At 38.1% G+C, this 21,654-nt stretch overlaps 1 protein-coding gene and 2 long non-coding RNA genes across 9 annotated transcripts; 2 read left to right on the top strand and 1 right to left on the bottom strand.

The window, feature by feature from the left end:
• Positions 1-943: 943 nt before the first annotated feature.
• On the top strand, positions 944-1,808 carry LOC133730960 (uncharacterized). Its single transcript, XR_009856674.1, has 3 exons — positions 944-1,408; positions 1,509-1,593; positions 1,690-1,808. It is a non-coding gene; the product is annotated as an uncharacterized LOC133730960 (long non-coding RNA).
• Positions 1,809-12,754: 10,946 nt separating this feature from the next.
• LOC133731868 (uncharacterized) lies at positions 12,755-15,754 on the top strand. Of its 4 annotated transcripts, none has more exons than XR_009856844.1 (3): positions 12,889-13,797; positions 13,875-15,254; positions 15,470-15,754. It is a non-coding gene; the product is annotated as an uncharacterized LOC133731868 (long non-coding RNA). The 4 variants fall into 4 exon arrangements; XR_009856846.1 differs by having other exon boundaries at positions 12,891-13,797; positions 13,875-14,784; positions 15,470-15,750; XR_009856845.1 differs by lacking the exon at positions 15,470-15,754 and having other exon boundaries at positions 12,891-13,797; positions 13,875-14,784; positions 14,950-15,459.
• Positions 15,755-16,083: 329 nt separating this feature from the next.
• On the bottom strand, positions 16,084-21,564 carry LOC133731866 (probable serine/threonine-protein kinase PBL18). 4 transcript variants are annotated; one of them, XM_062159299.1, is made up of 6 exons: positions 21,210-21,564; positions 19,137-19,468; positions 18,902-19,052; positions 17,907-18,040; positions 17,657-17,780; positions 16,084-16,733 (listed from the first exon to the last, which is right to left on the bottom strand). In XM_062159299.1, the coding sequence occupies exons 1-6, from the start codon at positions 21,277-21,279 to the stop codon at positions 16,354-16,356; spliced, it is 1,191 nt and encodes a 396-aa protein (XP_062015283.1). In that variant the 5' UTR covers positions 21,280-21,564; the 3' UTR covers positions 16,084-16,353. The 4 variants fall into 4 exon arrangements, with proteins under 4 accessions (XP_062015283.1, XP_062015285.1, XP_062015282.1 ...); XM_062159301.1 differs by having other exon boundaries at positions 18,902-19,037; positions 21,210-21,560; XM_062159298.1 differs by having other exon boundaries at positions 17,907-18,043; positions 21,210-21,560.
• Between the last annotated feature and the right edge of the window lie 90 nt (positions 21,565-21,654).

The following is a 21,654-nucleotide window of genomic DNA, read 5'->3' on the forward strand; positions in this document are numbered from 1 at the left end:
TCACGGAACTCTGCTCGTCAGCTGACTTTGACGGCTAAACGCTCCATCTTTTGGTACTCAGGTTATCCTGACTTATTCATGAAAGTTGCTCAGTATTGTGTTTTCTAAACTGTGTTCAAATTTTATGAAATAACGAGATTTAGAGAATGAATTGTCAGATATTTTATTCATCTCACAGTGGAGGTATATAAAGAAGATTACAGGAATACAACAGGTAAGTACTAACTACGAAATAATTACAATATATTATATTCCTAACGTTAAGTCATGACTCACGCTAACAAAAGAAAGTCCATTTAGTTAACTGGGATACTGTCTGTCAACCTAAGCAGTTGGGAGGCCTTGGTATTAAGAAAACTGTAGAGATGAATCAGGCTATGCTTGCCAAAGCCAGTTGGAGGATCTTTCAAAATGACACTGGTCTTTGGGCTTCTATGTATGCTGCTAAATATCTGCAGAATTCCAGTATTACTGATACAAGCTATGAACCCCCTTTTGATTGCTCCAGCACTTGGAGGAGTATCTCTCATGGTGCTGTGTTGTTAAGGAATTGCCTAAAATGGCGTGTTGGTGATGGCAGATCAATTAAATTTGGGCTTGATCAGTGGCTTCTTACTACTCCCCTCATCAGCTTGGCTTTTCCTACTGCTGACATTAACATCAATGCAACCATTAATGATTTTTGGACTGATGATGGCTGGAACTTGAATCTTCTCTCCTCCATGGTCCCAGGTAGGGGTGGGCTCGCGAAACCGAAAACCGAAAAAAACCGCACCGATACCCGAACCGCAGCAGAAAAAAACCGCACCGAACTGGAAAAAACCGCACCGCACCGAATCTGTTATGTTCGGTTTTCGGCCGAAACCGAACCGAACCGCAAAACCGAAACACTGTTCATTTACTACAAAACGACGTCGTTTTTTATTAGGGTTTGGAGACTTACCTCGCTGGAGTCGCCCGGCCTCGAGTCGAATACTCATTTCCTCTGTTCCTCACTTCCTCAGTGCCTAAACTCTCTCAAGCCCACCCCTACTCAGTCGAATCCTCGCCGCCACCAAACGCCGCCAATCAATTCCGGCGACACAAAGGCGGGAACGCAGGAAGACTGGAACTCACAGCAGCTTTCCATCTCTCTTTCAATCGGTAAGGTTAGTCGAAGTGTCGAACTCCGTCTTTGATTTTCGATCTGAGATTCTGAGCTAGTTGATCTCCAATCCGTCTTTGATTTTCACCAATTTGTGTGTAGCTAGTTGATCTCAAGTCTTCAGTGACTCACTAATCTTCACCATGTCTTCTTATTTCGTGTTTTTCGGCTTCAGAGATTGAAGAAGAGTCGGTGTTCTTTTCTCCTCCATAGCAGCAAGTATAGATTGAAGAAGACTCGGCTTCAGAGATTGAAGAATTCCAGGTTAGGTCTGATCCAAATTGAAAGGGTTTCTTGATTTCGTGGATGGGGTTTCTTGATGGTTTTTGATATGGACATTCTCTTGTGCTATTATTTTTTGTAGATTAGCTTGGAACTTGGAAGAGACTTACAGATTTGGGCTAGACTTTGGTCAGTTGGTGTTTATAGCTGTGATCTTTCTGGATAAGGTAAGAGCCGAGGCAAAAGATGGTTTCAGTTTATGTTATGTTGTGTATATTGTGGAATGTTCTTGCTGGACATGGAATTGAGTATGTTAATTTCAGGTACTCTGCATTTGTTTTGGCTGAGTAGTTTTCGACTTGAGATTGCATAAAATGAAGAGGCAAATGGAGAAATCTACGTCATGTGGTACAAGTTCTACCTCAGCCCTGAAGAATAAATCATCTTCATCATCTCAGGTATCATTTTTTTGTTTAAAATCAGTTTATGTTTGTTGATGTTGACTAGGTTGAATAGGTTGACAAAGATGTTTGTTGATGTTGATGTTTAAAATCAGTTTATGTTTGTTGATGTTGATGTTTAAAATCAGTTTATGTTTGTTTTTGTTGATGTTGTTTTAAATTTCCTCTTCTATAAGTTAAGGCCATCAATTTTGTGAGTGGTAGACCTTAGTAATGCATATCTGAAAGTTTGAGTACTGGAAAGACACTTGATTTTTCAGGTCTTATAGAATTTAAATGGATACTAGTTGGTTAGTTACTTCTCAGGTTTTGACAAAGTAGTGATGCAGCAGTCTTCCACTTGCACATTTAAACTTATATGCAATTTATGTAAACTATATTTAGAATGAGACCATGTATTCCAGTTTGAAGAACTTAATTTGTAATTTCGTAGTTGATATGTCTGCTCTTGTATAGTTCACTTTCTTATTGCAGTTTCTGTTTCTTATTTCTTATTGCAGTTTCTGCTTTTTGTTTATGTTTGCAGTTTGCCAGTTTCTGTTTTGCACTTAAAAACTGCAGTTTCTGTTTATTGTTGATTATTCCAGTTTTCTGTTTTTTTTTTTTTTTTGTTATTGCAGTTTCTGTTTCTTGTTTCTTATTGCAGTTTCTGCTTTTTGTTTATGTTTGCAGTTTGCCAGTTTCTGTTTTGCACTTAAAAACTGCAGTTTCTGTTTATTGTTGATTATTCCAGTTTTTAGTTTTTTTTTTTTTGTTATTGCAGTTTCTGTTTTTTGTTTCTTATTGCAGTTTCTGTTCTGTTTTGCAGATCAACACTAGTGTTGGTGAATCTACAACACCAATAACTCCCCGCGAAGGAACTTCTACTGCAACTCCGGAAGTTCAAGGAACTCAAGGAAGTCAAGCAACCGAGCTTGAAGATTCTCACAGTGTGGAAAGCATCCTTGAGGCGTTGAAACGAAAAGAAAGGTCAGAAATTTGGAATCATTTTGAGAGGGATGTGGTGGATGGTAGAATTAAGGGTACATGTAATTATTGTGGAAAAGTTTACTATTCCGATCCTAGGAAGAATGGTACAAGCTCCCTTAATAATCATATGGACAAGTGTCTAAAGTATCCCCCTAATATTGAGATGATGAAAGCTAAAAGGCAAAAGATTTTCTCTTTTAAAAAACCAACTACTGAGTTGTGTACTGTAGAATGCACTCAATAAGAGCTATCTATGTTATGTGTGGAGTATATTATATTAGATGAGCTACCATTTTCTCATGTGGAGGGAGAGGGGTTTAGGCGTTTTATGGGTAGAGCTCTTCCTTATTGGAGAATTCCTTCCCGTAAGACAATAGCAAAGGATGTCCTTAAGCTTTATTTGGGGGAAAAAGAAAAATTAATGGATCAATTGAGTAGATATAGGTTGTCTCTTACAACCGATACTTGGACTTCTATTCAAAACATTAATTATATGGTCCTCACTGCACATTTTATTGATGATAATTGGGTGTTGCATAAGAGAATTTTAAATTTTTGTGTGATTCCTAGTCATAAGGGAGAGGCTATAGCTAAGCTATTGGAGGATTGTTTGTTGAAATGGGGTATAGAGAAGATTCTCACAGTCACCGTTGATAATGCTTCGTCAAATGATGTTGCATTGAAGGAGTTGAGTAGGAGGATAGGTGATTGGGGTGTCCCTAATGCACTTTTGCATAAAGGGAAGAATTTACAAATGAGGTGTGTCACCCATATTCTTAATTTGATTGTCAATGATGGGTTGAGTGTAATGAAGATATTCATTGGTGCCTGATGTGCTCATATTATCTTATATTTCTATGCCTCTTAATCTTGGTTTTTATGCTTAGTCCTCCTTATTTCGATTCATTTACATGTTTTAGTGTTTTTGTAGGTTTGTTCCATAGAAAAAAGAAAAGAAGCCAAAATGAGCTAAGTAGGATTGAAATGCAATGTGCAATCTAAGACTGGGAATCTGTCTGTGCAGAACATCCAACTTCGCCGAATTACTGGGAGTTACTCAGATCGAATCAGACAATGAGCCTTATATGAATGGAAAGCTACAGATGTCTACTTTCTGTAGAATTTTACGGATCTAGTTTTCGATACTTCTGGAGAAAGTTATGATTATTTGAGTGAAGATAGGTCGGACAGGAAATCTGCTCGGGAATTTACAACCATTCGTGGAGAACTCAAGTTCCGTGGCACAAGATCATCAATCCTAATGTTTCAAGGAAGTTAATTCAGATGAGGATTCAATGAGGAACTTATTCCTACTTCTACAAGAGATATTTCAAGGTTTTCCCATTCCAAATGAAGAAAGGAATCCAAATCCAAGTCTTACAAGGAAACATGAAGCCAAAGATGAGCAGAAATCTTCCCTATATAAGGGAGCACGAATTTACATGAGAAAGGAGTCTCGAGAGCACAATGTAGACGCCTAAGGAGCAGAGACGACTCATCCATTTTCCTTTCTTTTCCCTTCCATTCTTTTTATGTTCTTTCTATGTTTTATTTAGTTATATTTTGCTAAACCTTTTTCTAGGGTTAAGATGATGCCTTATCATGATTGTTTATGTACTTTGATGATTTATTGATGGATTTATAGTTTCTTTATGATGAATTTTTAGTCACTATTTGAATTGATGCTTTATGTTTAAGTTCTTTGATTGATCACCTTAGGGCTTTGCATCTAGTAATTAGAAGATGAATTTGAGGCGTACCTGCAATATAATTCAAATTAGCTTCTTGTGATTAAGAATTGTGAATTACATTATTGTCGTACCTGAAGTAATGGTTTGCATGATTCTCTTGTTTTCTAGAACGTAATGAGTCCTATGTGTTAAATTTATGCCGTACCTGGATAAATTGCATGTTAGGATATACGACCTCTGCCGTACCTGGAGAGAATCATACACTTAAGGAAAACTATGGTCTAAGTGCCGTACCTGGACTTAGATACGGGAATTGTCATCAAAAGAAACAAAAGAATCTGTTAATTGCATTGAAACATAAATAGGATTGTTAGTGGTTGATTCCGAAACCCTAGGTTTTATCATTATTTGTTTCTTTCTTTCTTTCTTTATTTAATTTTCACATTATTTGTTTAGTTGAAAACCTTAAAAATCAATATCTTCTTTAGTTTGATTGTTTATGTGTTTTTGTGTTTGGACTAATTAGGTTAGGATTTAAATTGATTATCAATCCTCAGTTGGAACGACCTCGTACTTGCACACTATACTAACGACGATTCGTGCGCTTGCGAGTTTTAATTAAAATTTCACAACAGTGCCATTCGGAATGCGGTGAGGTATGTTAGATCCTCCCCACAAAGGCTTGATTTTTTTAAGGAATGTGTTGAAAGGGTGAAACTAGAGTGCAAAGGGCTTGTGATTTTGGATGTCCCTACTAGGTGGAATTCCACATTCTTGATGTTGGAATGGGCTTTGAATTGAATTATATGGAGTATGGAAGTATAGATTATTGTCTATTAAAGTACAAAGCATGCATTAGTAAACTTGTAAACACATTGTGATAGATTATTATTACAGGTTTGAAGAAACAAAAACTTCTCGAGTCACAATACCAAAGAAGTATATTTATATTTGGTAAAAATCTGTCTACAAAAAAAAAAAAAAAAAAACCGAACTAGGCCGAACCAACCCGAACCGTTCGGTTCGGTTCGGTTTTCGGTGCCAACTTCTGAAAATGCAAAAACCGCACTGAACCGCACCGATTCTATTTTCGGTTCGGTTTTCGGTTTAGGCTCGGAACCGAACCCACCCCTAGTCCCAGGTGATATTGTTAATCAAATTATTAGTTCTCCTACTGGTTTTGATAATTGTGGTTGTGACTCTTTAATTTGGGGAGCTATTTCTAATGGTTGCTTCACTGTCAAGTCCGCCTACAACTCTAAGTTTGATTTTCTTAACCTTCAAAATCCTCAATGGACTGCTGTGCGGAAATGCAATATTCATCCTAAGTTGAAAACTTTCCTCTGGGTTGCTCTCCATAGAAAGCTTCTGACTAATGTTCAAAGAGCTAGGAGAGGGTTCTCCTCCACCTCCTCATGTCCTATTTGTAAGGCTGCTGATGAAACTCTCCTTCACTTGTTTAGGGATTGTCCTAGATCTCTTGCTATATTGAAGGCCTTTCTTAAGCCTGGGGCTACTCTCAACTCTTTTACATTAGACTGGAATGGCTGGGTTGCTGCACAGTTGCATTGTCAGACTTTGATTCAGATGAATATTAAATGGTGCAATCTGTTTGTTTTCATTTGCTAGTTTATCTGGAAATGGAGGAATAAGACTGTTTTTTATCCAAGTTTTATCATGCCGGCGTGTCCTGACAAGGTGATTTGGAGCTATGCTAATGAATGGACCAGTGCTAATGTCAAGGTACATACTAATACAGTTTGCAGATATACTTTGCTTGCTTGGAAAAAACCTATTGACAATTATTACAAGTTAAATATTGATGGGACTAGGTCCTCATCCACTAGAAAAATTGGTGCTGGCGGTGTTATTAGAGATCAACTTGGTAATTGGATCACTGGATTCCAAGTGAATTCGGGAACTGGGGAAATCCTTGATGCTGAAGCTTGGGGTTTACTCTATGGTCTTAAACTAGCCTTGAACCTCCATATCTCTCACCTTGAAGTCGAGTCTGATTCTGCCATCCTTGTGCAGCTAATGCAAAAGGCTGAATTCTCCCTCCATCCCCTTGGTTCTCTCCTCAAGGGCTGCTCAAACATTATGGATATGCTATGGAAAACGCTCACCTTTCTCACATCTTCAGAGAGTGCAATATGACTACTGACTGCTTGGCTAAGGACAACATCAATCATGAGCTTGGTAGCATCATCTTTGAGTACCCCCCCATTCATGCTGCTTAAGCCTATCTTGATGACATCTCTGCTGTCTCTAGAGCAAGGAGGAGCTCCTGCTCTAATTCTTAGCCTTTTTGTTGTTTTTGTTTGGGTCTTTTAGGCCCCGATTGTAACCAAAAAAAAAAAAATTAGATAATTAGAAGATTTATAAGCATGGAGGGAAAAGACTCAAAGCTCTTCCTATAAATTTTTAAAGTTTTTCTCTTTAGATGTTACTCATTTTAGTAGGATTGGATAAGGACAAGAGCTAGTTTTCACGAGCCACATATCATGAGAGGTGGCGATAATCTCAGAATTTCGCGAAAATTTCGAATATTTCTTGAAATATCCTGAAATTTCGAAAATTTCTCACGATATTCTCTTGGTAAGTCAAAGATATATCGAGACCCTAAAAAAACGGAAATATCGCGGAAATTTCGAGGATATTATCGATTTTTCAGTCCTTGATTTTGGTTTCATGGATTAGGTAGACGGGTATTAATTGGTCGAATCCTAGCTAGTTTCATAAGTCTTCATATCTGCTTAGAATTCTTGAGTTTCTATCCTTTTCATGCTATTTTTTTTACATTTCATTTGTAAGCATAGATGATATAATAAGAGGCTATGTTTTCCACAGAGGATGATGATGATTTGTCTATAACCAAGAACCCGTTTGGGTGGACCAAGAGTAGAGGTCTTATATTGAGCATGAAGTTATCTCCTAGTCAGGTGTTCTTCCCTAGTCAGATTTTGCAGACTATAGCAACACCTGAGTTATTTTCTTTTACCATAACTACACTAGTGTAAAGGTTTGTCAAATTAAATTTAATTTGGTTATAATCAGTGGCGGACGCAGGATTATACATGTGAGGGGGCAAAAAAAAAATTCAATACATAACGGAACTTCAATGAATGTGCATATATCAATAACATTTCGTATGAATACTTTTTTGCCATAAACCAATATTCATACACTCATAAAGCAAAATAAATAAAATTTTCAAGAAAAAAATAAAAATTATGAATCAAATCATCTTTGATATAGCCAATCAATTAGCCTGCAACTGTGATGAAAAAGAAGAAAATTAATCTTCAAAGATTAGGTAATTATTATCTATGGAGAAGGAAAGATTCTATTTCTTTGTTTAACATATAGGGATATTTTCACAAACAGTGTATGAAGTGTGGATGATTCTACACTTTGGTATATGAACTTTGAAAACTATCAGATTGGTGTATGAACTTTGCATTTCAACATCATTTTGGTATATCAGGTTAACACCGTTAAGTTTTTGCCGTTAAGTTGGACAATAAAATAAAAGATATCATGCAAAGTTAACGGAAAAGTAATTTTTTTTTTTTTTTTGCTGTTCTAGGGAATATTTAACGGAAAAGTTAACAGTGTACACTAAAGTGAAAGATTTGAGCAAACTTGGTATACCCATTGTGATATATATAAAAGTCGGTATACCAAAGTGTAGAAATGTCAATAGTTGGTGCATGGTTTGTGATGTTTTCCCTAATATATATGAGCCATAAAGCATCTCTTTTAATTGATCCTACAGACTTTTGTTTACAGAGGTCTTCACTATTGCTGTAGAGTGGGGGCAATGATATGACTGGAACTCCAAATCAATATCGAAATACAAAGGCTGTGAAGCTATATAACAGAAATAAAAAATCCACTGGGTGCAGGTGCCCTCACTGGGCCTTACCTACGTCCGCCAGTGGTTATAACTCATAGTTTGCTGCCTTATCTCCAGAATTTATCGAAGATGGAGGCAAAGAAGTTTTTCAATCATCTCAATAGCTCAGAGTATGGATGTCATGATACTTTGCTCACCGGGCATCAGCATTATGTATTTCAATTTCAAATTGTATTTTTCAAGATTGATGAAGTTGTATGTAGTGTTAAAAATACTGTAAAAAAATATATAAAATTTATGATTTATATGGCTTTTTTTGCTCCAAAAAAAATCTAGTATGCAAAAATCTGGTATGCCAGTTTTTTTATTATTTATTTATTTATTTATTTATTTATTTATTTTATCAATGATATACAATTTGCGACGGCAGCAATGATTATTTGAAACAATTCTGTTCTTGTGACTTGTCTTATTTGAAGTTGATAATATTAATGTACTTGTGAAGTAAAGCATAAGTTGACTGAACACACCCGAAATGAGCCCATTGCTCTTATCATTTTTTTTTTGTTACAATCGGGACCTAAAAGGCCCAAACAAAAGCAAAAGAAAACAACTTAAGTGTTAGAGCACAGGCCAGATCTGCTGGCTCTAGACACAGTAACAATATCATCTAAGTAAGCCTGAGTAGCATGAATAGGGGGGCTCTCAAAGGTGATGATACCCAGATCATGACTGATGTTGTTCTTTGCTAATGCATCAGCAGTTCTGTTACATTCCCGAAAAACATGATTAAGCTGAGCATTGTTCATATTAGACATAAACAGCTTGCATCCATTGAGAAGGGATCCCAGAGGATGGAGGGAGAGATCAGGCATTTGCATCAACTGGACCAAAATGGCAGAATCGGATTCAATCTCTAGGTTTGTACTATGCTGTTCAGTAGCCAATTTTAGGCCATAGTAAAGGCCCCAGGCTTCAGCCTCCAGAATTTCACCAGAACCAAGGTAAATTTGGAAACCAGTAATCCATAAACCAAGTTGATCCCTAATGACCCCACCAGCACCAATTCTTCCAGAAGGAGAAACTCTAGTACCATCAATATTCAGCTTATAAAAATTCTCATAAGGCTTTAACCAACAGAGCATAGAGTAGCTGTACATATCAGTAACCTTGGCCTTAGTTTGGGCACCCATCCACTCATCTGCATAATCAAAAATGACTTTCAAGGGATGTGCAGGCATGGTAAAAGCAGGATCAAAGAGTTGCTTATTCCTCCATTTCCAAATGTACCAGCACACTAAGACAAATAAATTGCACCATGAAATATTATTATGAATTTTAGTGTGGCAGTGGAGTTGGGCAGCAATCCATCCATTCCAATCAAGAGAAAAAGAATTAAGGATGGTACCAGGTTTAAGCATAGACCTCCAAATAGTATTGGATCTGGGACAGTCCCTAAAAAGATGGATGAGAGATTCCTCAGCTCTCAAGCAGATTAGACAAGTAGCACAATTAGTGAGGCCTATTCTGACTTGTTGCCTGTTTGTAAGCAGGTTCTTATGAAAAACAGTCCAGATAAAAGTCTTAAGCTTAGGAGGACAGTTCAGTTTCCATAACATTTTCCATTGAGGATTCTGCTCAGAGAAGTCAAAGGTAGAGTTGTAAGCAGAATTCACAGTAAAGCAGCCATTTGAGGTAGCACCCCATATTAGAGTGTCATCTCCACAACCCTCAAAACCAGTAGGAGCATTGATAATGAGGTTGACAATTTCACTTGGCACAACAGAGGAGAGAAGATCAATATCCCAACCAAAGTCATTCCAGAATTCACAAACCGTGGCATTAGGATTAACGTTGGCAGAAGGGAGAGCATAATTACTGAGGGCAGTGGGAAGAATCCAAATATCATACCATAATCTAATGGTTTTACCATCACCAACACGCCATTTAAGATTCTTTTTCAACAAGATAGCACCATGAGCAATACTTCTCCAAGTGCTAGAACAATCAGGAGGAGGTAAATAATTTTCATCAAACAGGCTGTAGTCCTTCATATATTTCTTGGAGTAGATATTAGCCCATAGGCCAGAGTCATTATTGAACAATCTCCAGCTTGCCTTAGCAAGCATGGCCTGATTCATAACCTCGGTCTTTTTTATGCCTAAACCACCTAACTGCTTTGGTTGGCAAACAGTTTCCCAGTTAACCAAGTGGATTTTCTTCCTGTCAACAGTGTCTCCCCATATGAAATCTCTGTTCAGTTTGTCAAGCTTATCACAAAGGCTCATGGGGAGCTGAGCAGTCTGCATAGTATAAATTGGAATGGAAGCAGTGACAGAATTCACCAGAGTTAGTCTGGCAGCCATACTTAGGACCTTGCTTTTCCAACTGGAGAGTCTGCTTTGAACTTTTTCAAAGATCCCATTATAAGTATGCTTATTCACCCTGGAATGGATAAGAGGCATCCCAAGATACTTGCCAAGGTCATTTGTTAGAGGAGAGCCACAAGTTCTGCTAATAGCGGAGGCAATGAACTTACAAGTATTAGGAGAGCAGTAAATGAGAGATTTCTCATAGTTGACAGCTTGACCAGAGAGTGAACAGAAGATGTCAAGGCAATTTTTAAGAGCAGCAGCCTGATTGGGAGAAGCCTCAGCAAAAAGCATGAGGTCGTCAACAAAGAAAATATGAGAAACTTTAGGCCCAGATTGGGAGGCCCTCACAGGCTTCCAATTCAAAGATCAACCTCAACATTAGAATGGATAAGATGGGATAATTTTTCCATACAACGAACAAAAATATAAGGTGAGAGTGGATCACCCTGTCTGATACCCCTTTGAGCATTGAAAGAGTTAGTTAATTCACCATTAAAGCAAATTTGGAAACTAGTCGAAGTAATACAACTCATAATTAATTTGACCAAGGAATGAGGAAATTGAGCTTCATACAAGACCATTTCAATAAACTGCCAGCTTAATCTGTCATAGGCCTTGGAGAGATCGACCTTCCAAGCAAAGAAGCCCAATCCACCACAAGATTTTTTGAATTTAAAAAGCATTTCTTGAGCAATCATGACATTAGCAGAGATATTTCTACCAGGGAAATAACTAACCTGATTGGGGCTAATGAGATGCTGCATTAAGGGTCTAATCCGAGCCACAATGATTTTGGAGATCACTTTGTAAATTGTTGAGCACAAGCTGATTGGTCTGAAATTAGCCATGTGTTGTGGGCCATCCACTTTAGGGATGAGGGAAATCACAGTATGATTGAGACCAGGAGGTATGGTTAAAAGCATCATTAACCACTCTGAAAATTTCACATGAATAAAGCTGCCAGTGATGCTGGTAAACGATGGCAGGAAAGCCATCATAACCCGGAGCTATGAGGCCTCCAATAGCAAAGAGAGAATCCTTAACCTCAAGCAGGGTAATAAGCCTGCATAGGCTTTCCATACTCAACTGATCAATGTTAGGAAATAGCCAAGGTATGGTAAATCTGATATCTTCAACATTTTCCAATGAAAAGAGATTGATAAAGAAATCAACAGCAATTCTTTTCATGGATTCAGAATCAGTGTACCAGTTTCCATTAGAGTCATACAATCCTTCTATTTTATTCCTCCTTCTTCGAACAAGAGTTGGTAGGTGGAAGAAGCTAGTGTTCTTATCCCCTCCCTGTAGCCACTTGTCACGAGATTTTTGTCTCCTAAACAGGTTTCCTGATTAAGGATGGATTCATACTCCTGAATCAAATCAACTTCAAGTTTAAGTAAGAAAGGATTCTCATGCCTGTCCTGAGCTCTCTGTATGCCACCAATCCTAGCAATGATCTTCTTCTTTCTTTGAAAGAGATGCCCAAAGACCTCTTTATTCCATTTAGCAAAAGCAATGGAAAGATTTTTGACTCTAGTAGGAAAATCGCCAGATAAAGAATTCCAAGTGGAGGAAACAAAATCAGCATACTTAGCATGTGAGAACCACATGGCCTGGAAACGAAACAGAGTGGCTCTTCTATTAACAGAATTGTTGGAGAAAAGCTGCATAACAATGGGGCAATGATCAGACCTGGTTTTGGGGAGGTGCCGTGTGGGCCCCCGAAAATTTTGTTTAATTTTTAGAATGTAATTTTTCTCCAATAAGATTTTTCGCAAGGTGATTTAAGTGAAGAAATCGATTTTGGAAATTGTTTTGGTGTCGAGACCACCTATTGGGCCGACAATTTAAGTTTGGGCCAATGTTCTTTCATTTGGGCCTAGAAGGTTACAAAAGTTTAGAGACGCGACCGTTTGTCAAAGTTTCGAAGACGATATTTTGAGTTGTGACAAAGTTTTGGATTCTTAATTTTTACGAAATTGAGTTTTGGGCCTAGGCCGAAGTCGAGAAGTAACTTAGGAAGTTTCGGACAAAAAACGAATAAAAGAAAAGTTACGAGCTCAAAACCGAAAGCAAATAGCTAGAAGAGTTCCGTAATTTGTCGCAAGGGCAAAAAGGGGATTTCACAAACATGAGTATAAATAGAAAAGGGGCAACTAGAAAACCCTAGAGCCCTCACTCTCTCCCTCTCGGCCGCGTTCCTCTCTCTCTCTCTCGTCCTCCCTCTCTGCCATCACCAGAAAACACAGTTTCCGGCTTCCATCTCACAAAACCACCACCACCAATCGATCCAGCACCCAAATCCGACCCAAGCCCGACCTCTCTTTCTCATCTTCACTCTCTGCCATCACCGGAGACTCCAGCTCTGGCCACCACCTCACCACATCACCTCCACCAGTCGACGCCGCACCAAAACCCGACCAAAACTGGAGCCTTACCGTCGACATGCATCACCTCCAGCCTACGCACGGGTTTCTCGAAGCAGCGACGCCACTGCTCGTCTGCTTTCCTTGATTTTCGTCCATCATCTCGCCACTCGAACACCACCATCCGACTCAGTAAGCAACGAGGAGGAAAATCCAGAAGTTCCGCCACCCACCGAAGTTGGATGGTGCCGCACGCACATCGCTGGAGTCATGGCTCTGCATGCAATCGTTTTTCGATTTCCAGCCATGTCTGAGCTACACGACCACCATGAATGAAATCAGCACCTCTCTTTTTATCATAGCCCCATAATCCTGACCTCCGACTCCGACCCGAGCCGCCGCACGCGCGTCGACCACAGTAGCTCCGCCGCTCACGATCACCGGATCTTCGGGCTTTTCCGATTAGGTAATTGTCGTACCCTCCTTTAGTTGAAACATTCAATTTCAGTTTGGATGGAGAAATCCCTAACCCACTATCACTTAATTTCGAAATGAGGTTCTTGTATTTCTGCGAATTGGAGTTTCAGAGAAGATGAGCTACTGGGCACAAACCAGAAATGATGGAGACTTGAGGTTTGAGGAATCTGCGTTTTTGAAGATGTCGGAGAAGAGAGAAATTATTGGTTCAGTCCAGTTGATATCGGAGATTGGTAAGGATTCTCAAACTCGGTTTCTGGTTATGAAGATTGGTTGGGGGTTGTCTATTAACTTGTGTTTTGCCTGCTAGGAATCTGAATGGTTGACAGTGGTGGAATGCAGATACGTTGGATTAGCTTGTAATTTGGAAAAGAAGAATTGCTAAGGGTCTGGGTATCTTGAACATGTATTGTTGTGATCTGATTGTATTAAGTTGAAGTTGTGGTTTGATTGAATAAGCGAAATGAACTTTGGTTTGCAATACTGAAATGGTTAGTGCTTCAAAGAGTTGTCGGTTTCGTTAGAAAGTTGACGTAGTAATGAATTGAGTATGAATTGGCTTATGTATTGAGAAGGTTGGCTTTGTTAAATTAAAGAAGTGAATCTGTTGTAAATTTTGGAAGTGTAGTAATGGTTAACTCGGTGGGCTCTTTCAACGAAATGTTGGTTTGGAAAAAAAAAACATAAGAGATATGGATACTGCGGCCATATCGAGGCAGAAATGGGTATCAATAGGGGACCTTATGCCATTAAGTTAAAAGAAGGATTTTCCATTAAAGATAATGAAATAGTAACAGTTAAAGTACTTTCGTAGTTACCATATCCCGGAATGAACATAATAAGCAAAGACATTCGGGAATGGTAAATTATCCTTTGTTTTTCTTGTCGAACGAATACTAAACAAGGAAAGGTCAAATGAGTTGAGTTGAGCTATGTTTATTAGACACAAGTGTTAAGTTTGATCACCATATCCGAAATGCAATCAATGCCATTTGGATTGTTTGGGAATGGGTAAAGATTTTATCTATAAAAGGATAGTCCGATGGACTTTAAGGAAAACTAAATAAATGTTTTGGTTGCTCGGTTAGTTGAGTTATAATAACGTCAGGTTACTCATTGGTTAATTTTATTATAAAGGGCTTGTGCGTGTGCCTTTGGAACCGGACGAAGTATCGAAAGTCGAAAAGGAAGCAAACTGTGGACGAGCACTCCATTTCCAGGTAGGGTGAGCTGTCCCTTCATTGTTAGAGGCTTTTCTATATGTGGAATGCTCTAGTATATTAATATGTTGCCTGCAAGTACGTTTATGGTTGTTCATTGGTCGATGCCTCGTGATATCCGTGTTTCCATAACTAATAATTGCTTATTGTGAAAACCGAGGCTAGACTTGCATGTTGAGATACTGTACCCACTGTATGTTTGTACTTGTGACCTGAAAGTGAATGGGACCTAGACGCGTAGATTTCTAGGGATCCCACGGTGTCGATAACTGTAAACCTCCGGAGGGGGCCGTGCTCCTATGTTTGTTGAGAAAAAGTGAGTACAGACAGTGAACCAGTCATGGGAGACTCAGGGCCAGGAAATGGACACTTTCGCTACTTGTAGTCGGAAGTACTACAGAGTAGTTGGCTGGTTCTCGAATTCAGGACGAACCAGGTCGGTCACCGATTTGTTTTATTTTAGCCGGCAGGTAAGTATCTCGGAGCTCCAAGTGTGTGAAGCATACTGCATATGTTTTATGAAAGAAAACAAATGTTTGTGGTTGCCACTTTTCTTAAAGCATTTTTCGATAAACGTGCACAATATTATGTAGTAAATATTTTCAAATATATTATTTTTCAAACCTAGTAGGGTTGGGTCGGCCCCTATTGGGCATGCGAGGACGAAAGCTCACCCTTACTATAGTGTGCAGGTTTCGAGCATGTGGTCGGGAAGCGTACAGGGGAGGCTCATGGCACGACTTGGCGCATTTCTCTTTAGTTTTATCAAAAGGAAGGTTTTGGTCCCTTATCGGATTTTGAAGTAACTTAGTTATTTATTTTCTTACTAATTTATTTGTTTATTTGTTTTCTATTCGCTCCTTTACAAAATTTCGAGAGACCCGTAACCCTAGGGCGCGTCTCTCATACTTGTTTTTTTACTTCGTGATTTGTTATTTTCCAAATTGGGCTCCTATTGTAAGCCCAAATCTTTTAGCTCACTTTAAATCCCGCTTGCGAAAATATGTTGTTCGGTTGCTAGAATGTTTTGTGACTTTTGTCCAAGAAAGTATTTTGTAAACCAACAACCTAAACTCAAAAGGCCTTGCGGTTTCGGGTTGATGAGCTATCGAGATGCCATTCGTGACATGTCGATTCCTCATTGGCTCGGAGTCGCGGCGCTGTGGGACCCCCCTCTCGGGTCACCACATGCCGGATAAATGCTTCATCAAATAAGGATCTCCAAGCACAATTGCAGAACCCCCTATCCAATCTTTCCTTCACCCTGTTATTACTCCAAGTGAAACAGGAGCCATGGAATCCCCATGTCAATCATTTTTCTTTTCTTTTCTTTGGTTCCTTTTATTTACCAAAAAAAAAAAACACTTACAATCTCTACAGTCTACATCAACCAAAGTTAAACTGATACATTGTACAATTTCAAGACCAACATGTATGACTAATATGTCTTCCCCATTTTTCATTCTTTTTTGTATACCCAAGCACTAAAAAACACATCTTCTGCTACGTCTATTATACCAAGTACTAGGAAACCACATACAATTCATTCGAAGTTTTAATTTGAACTCATTATCTTGTGAGATGGTTCGAATGCTTAACCCCATGAGGGGTTAGTTTAGGTTGTTGAGTCCGCACTATCTCCTTTGAGTGGAGTCGTTCCAATGTGGCTAGAACATCGATCATGAGTGGCCTATTCTTTGGATCTGTATGAAGACACTGCAAAGCAAGTGCAGCTGCAGCTTGGGCGGCTTTCTTCGGATATTGACCCCCCAACCTTGTGTCCATGATTCTCAGAACTCGTTTACTATCAATCAAAAATGGCTTTGCCCAATCCACCAGTGTTTCCTCCACACTCCCAGCTCTCTCATCATCCATTGCTCGTCTTCCTGATAGTAGCTCTAACAGAACGACACCGAAGCTGTACACATCACTCTTTGGTGTCAAGTGACCTGCTCATTTTAAACCATTAAATAAAGAAAGCAATTTAGTCAATACATTATGCATAAATAACTTGACTAGATGTTGTGCATCTTTTTGCCAATGAAAGAAGGTTTCTATTTTAGAAGTTTTTTTTTTTTTTTCTTTTTCACTTTATAGAAGCCTTTTTGTTGATTCTTACTTTTATAGTTAGTCACCCTTGCAACAACCATTGGACAAAGCCAGAAGAATGAATGAAACAGCTCAGAGGGTCATTAAAATGATTATTCACTGGTTTTTACCATAAAGGAGCAGCTATACAGTACATATCTGGCATAATGGTTGACTTAGCTATCAATGTATGGTATCAGAGGACAAAAAACAAATCGGAAAACTGATCCAATATTAAAAATTGTAAAAACGTAGACAAACAAAACCGATGTCGGGATAAAAAGGACTTGATTAACAAAATACATATATAAACTCGAACCGCTTTTACTGGTCTAGAAAGAAGGATTGAAATCAAACTGAATAAGAACAAAAGAATTTCTTTTACTGAATAGAATGGATTAAACTTCCACTTATCTGGATAACAAGTACTTTACCACATAGAAGTTAAACCATCAGAATAAGTGAGGAAGGTAACTGGTATTTTACATGTGTTTTGAATAAGTGGGAAAGACAGACGCTTGTAAAAATTTCAATATATTTGCCTTGGATATGATGTTACACATTAAATAAGTTCCTTTAAGTTTTGATGGAAATGAATAAGTCAAGCAATATGCTTTAACCAGATGTATGATCCTTATCATTATCGGGACTTTCCCTCCAAAGACATAGAATGATAGAATATAAGGTAATTATCTATGTGGATTTATATCAATTGAATTAATGTTTCCCTCTTCCAGGATTATCAATTAAAAATGTTAAGGATGCAATTGAAAGGTACAGTCACCTGTAGCAACATATTCTGGTGCAGCATAGCCTCTAGTTCCCACGACTCTGGTTGAAACATGAGTGTTGTCTCCAGTAGGACCGTCCCTTGCTAAACCAAAATCTGATAGCTTTGCACTGAAATCCTGCATAAATTAATTACTTTAAACTAAACTCAATCACCAGGCTTGTTTATATAGATTATAGTTGAGCATGGGCTTGGTGTCATCCACAAATTAATGAGAGCTTAGTTAATGATTAAGGAAACATACTGAATCAAGTAGAATGTTGGAAGCCTTCAAGTCACGGTAGATAACATTAGCATCTAAACTATGTAAAAAGGACAACCCCCTTGCAACATCAATTGCAATATTCATCCGCATAGCCCATGGTATAGGCTGTACACCTTCTGCACAACAACACAGAAAAAATAATAATGGTTCAGGTACTTCGTAGGAATAAATTCCTTTTTTTTTCTTGACAACTGTCCCCTTAAATAGACAGAAAATCCAGTTTCAAGTAAAAGGAGTAGAAGATGTGCTAATGTTATAATGGATTGGCAGTATGTACGCCGGCAGCTTCCTATCTAGACAAATAGACAGGAAAAAATAATAATGGTTCAGGTACTTCCTAGGAATAAATTCCTTTTTTCTTGACAACTGTCCCTTAAATAGGCAGAAAATCCAGTTTCAAGTAAAAGGAGTAGAAGATGTGCTAATGTTAGAATGGATTGGCCGTATGTACGCCGGCAGCTTCCTATCTAGAGAAATAGTCAAATTGGGACAAACTTATTTTCTTCGATGAAATAATATTCTTTGATTTCTCGATAAAATACAAAAAAAATCGTGAAAGAAAATTTTCAATTTGAGATAGTTTGAGATTCTCGATTACTCCTTTTACTTGAAACTGGATCTTTTCTGTAGGCTATCGAGGTCAAGCGTTTTGTCTTTTCGGTTATACTGACTTCACATAGCTAGGTATGCATGTAATTAAAAAAATAGCTAAACACTTGAGTTTTCATGACAGAATATAGGGCGGGCGTCTAGTTTGAAGGAGTACAAGATTTCTAGCATTCACTCTATGCAGGTAATGATCGAGAATCAACAGCATAAAATTTTCAGGTAACATATTTTATTATTTAGTTAGAAGGATTAGAGCAGTCAAACCAGGATGATATATATCTATATGTTCAATAATCAAGAAAAACTGACAAGAAGAAATACCATAAATTATCAAAACAACTACAGTAAGAGGTTAAGTTACTCACTCCTAAACAAATGATTCTCCAAACTTCCCTTGGGCATAAACTCGTAAACAAGAAGTCTATTGTCAGATTCTGAGCAATACCCTATGAGTTTAACAAGATTTTCATGGTGAAGCTGACCAAGATAGTTCACTTCTGCCTGCCAAGTGTAGAACTGATTTAATTAACCAAGATTAGGAATAGCAGTAAATGGTCAAAATATCTAAGAAAAGCAAGGGTGCATCCAGATTGTACATACAAGCCATTCCTTGTGACCTTGAAAGCTTTCTCGCTTGAGCCTCTTGATAGCCACCACCAAGCCAGTTCCTGGTCTAGTGGGAGCTAAGGTGTTTGCATCAATCCAGCCTTTGAAGACCCACCCAAACCCTCCCTCTCCAAGCAGACTATCTGGGCGGAAGTTCCTAGTAGCATTCTTGAGATCAATGAAACTAAAGGACTTAAGGGTGCTAGGAACACATGTATCAGCTGCATTGGGTGCTATTAGAGCTTTAGGATTGGGACCACCCAATGGTATGTCCTGGTTGGAGGATGCTAAATCCTGCTGTTCCTTCCCATTGTACTTTGTACCTCCTAAAGGAGAAAGAGACAATATGTTGTGTTAAAGAAAAAGATATATACTATAACCACATATATATAGCAAAGCAGACTTATAACTTAAGCATGAACACATAATTATTTCAAATATTTTCAGATGTCATCTCCTTCATCCTCCGAACCATTTGCAGAATTAATTTATGCAGTAACTGAAACTAAAGAATGGACCGAAACATCGATTAGGTCTAGTGGAGGAGCTAGCTTAGAAAGCATACAATTACACGTCTTGGAAAACTATATTAAGATCATTAGGCCTTCCCTTATTAGACTATTGCCTTTCTGGAAAATATCAACCAAATCTAGGCTGGAAGAAATGATGAAGAATACGAGTGGAATCAGGATTTGGAAAGTAGTTCAAATAAATCTAGGGTGGGGCTTGGTTGAGCTGCAGTCCACCCCAATTTTTTTGAAAAGAAATTTCATGCTAACAAGAAACAATCAGATCAGAAATTTCAGCATTGACCATTCATTCTTCAAATGCTCACAACCCAAGATAAAAAAAGTCTGAATGGAGTGATTCTTCCACTTAAAATGAAAAGTAGACTTGGAGAGGTTTCCATCCATATAAAGTAGGCCACCCAATTTCCACTGAATTGAAAACGGTAGTTTGTCAAACTTGCTAAACTGTTCTGCAAACTGTTACAGACCTATAGTCACTCAAACTGCTATTTCTCTAAATCCAGAAGATTAAAAAGGATGAAACCACCTGAAACAGAAACTAGACACATTTCCCCTTTCTTCCCATAAAATATCACATTCCAATCAAACCTGAGTAAAAAACTATAGGCCTGCAAATTCACTGTTCTATTATGCAGATTCTGCTGTAAGCTGATTCTGATATTGGTGTACCCTTGCCATTGTGGAAGCTACAGGGCAGAAAATTAAAAACTGTTTCTCAGGCATATGTGAGACACTTAGACCTACATTTCTGCAAATTTTCAGCACCATATTCCAACTGGTTTAGGAGCTATAGTCTTCCAAAGTTAATCTACAGTAATTTTTTTCTGTTCTGACCCTCCAGCATTCCAACCAATATTCCAGAAGTTTTAGGACTCCAAATGAAAAATCCTTATACAGGAAAACACTAGACATATACAACTACAATGCCACAAAATTTCAGAACTTATGCTCTCCCGAGGTGAGAACTGTAGGCCTCCAAAGTCGATTTATATTTCTGGCAGAAAACTGCCTAGCATGAAATAAAAGAACTCGAGGAAGAATTTGGCAACGTAAGATTTACGCCCCCTCAATTTAAGGATGAGGTCATCCAACGTCTTATATCTACAGGAGAAACTGTAAGTTGATAAATGTTAACACAAAAAAAAAAAAAAAAAAAATTAGGTTCTACCACATTATCATGAACTCAAGAAACCATCTATCATAGTGCTGGAATATGGTATGCTGATAGCTTCAGAAGGATGACTGTGTTCCTGGGACAGTCAAGTTTAATGTTATTTATAAACTCACATGTACTTTATATTGGAAAAGGGAATAGATAATCTACTACCAACATGAAAACACCAACAAATTTAAAATATGTATATGTATATAGCTTTTGGGGTCTGAAATTTCATGTATTCTGAATGAAATTAAAAGATAAGGAACGTAATCATATATCATGTAATATAATGTCATAATCTAATAAATTACATAGCAATACAGAGTCCACGGTGTGATTAATTAATTCAGAAGAAAGAAGAAAATAGTAAGTACGAACCAGGAGGGACAGGGAAGTTGTTGGAAGAAGCATGAGCACACTTTGCTGGTTTAAAGCACAAGTTCCCCATAATGCTTTCCCTGGCAACTACACCTCTAACTGATCTGATCACATGTAATGGCAAAAGCAAAAGGAGAGAGGAGAAACAGAGACATGACCAAGTCTTGTTGGGTATATATATGCCAGAAATGAAACAAGTCCCAAAATCAATTGGAAATTAGGAAATGTCAAAGAAGGAAGAGGAGGGCAATCTGGATATGGGTCCATTTGGGGTAGAGAGATAGAGAGAGAGAGAGAGAGAGAGAAGAAACTGCAGAAGAGGCTTAATTTAGTCAATGGAAGAATATATGAACCGTTGAATGAAGAAGAGAAATAGGTACTCAATTGATTGTGGCAGAAAATATATATTTTTTACAAACAGTTGGTCCCACTCAACTCTGATTAT

This window comes from Rosa rugosa, chromosome 2 (genome assembly GCF_958449725.1).
Source record: "Rosa rugosa chromosome 2, drRosRugo1.1, whole genome shotgun sequence".
In the NCBI taxonomy this organism is placed as follows: Eukaryota; Viridiplantae; Streptophyta; class Magnoliopsida; order Rosales; family Rosaceae; genus Rosa; species Rosa rugosa.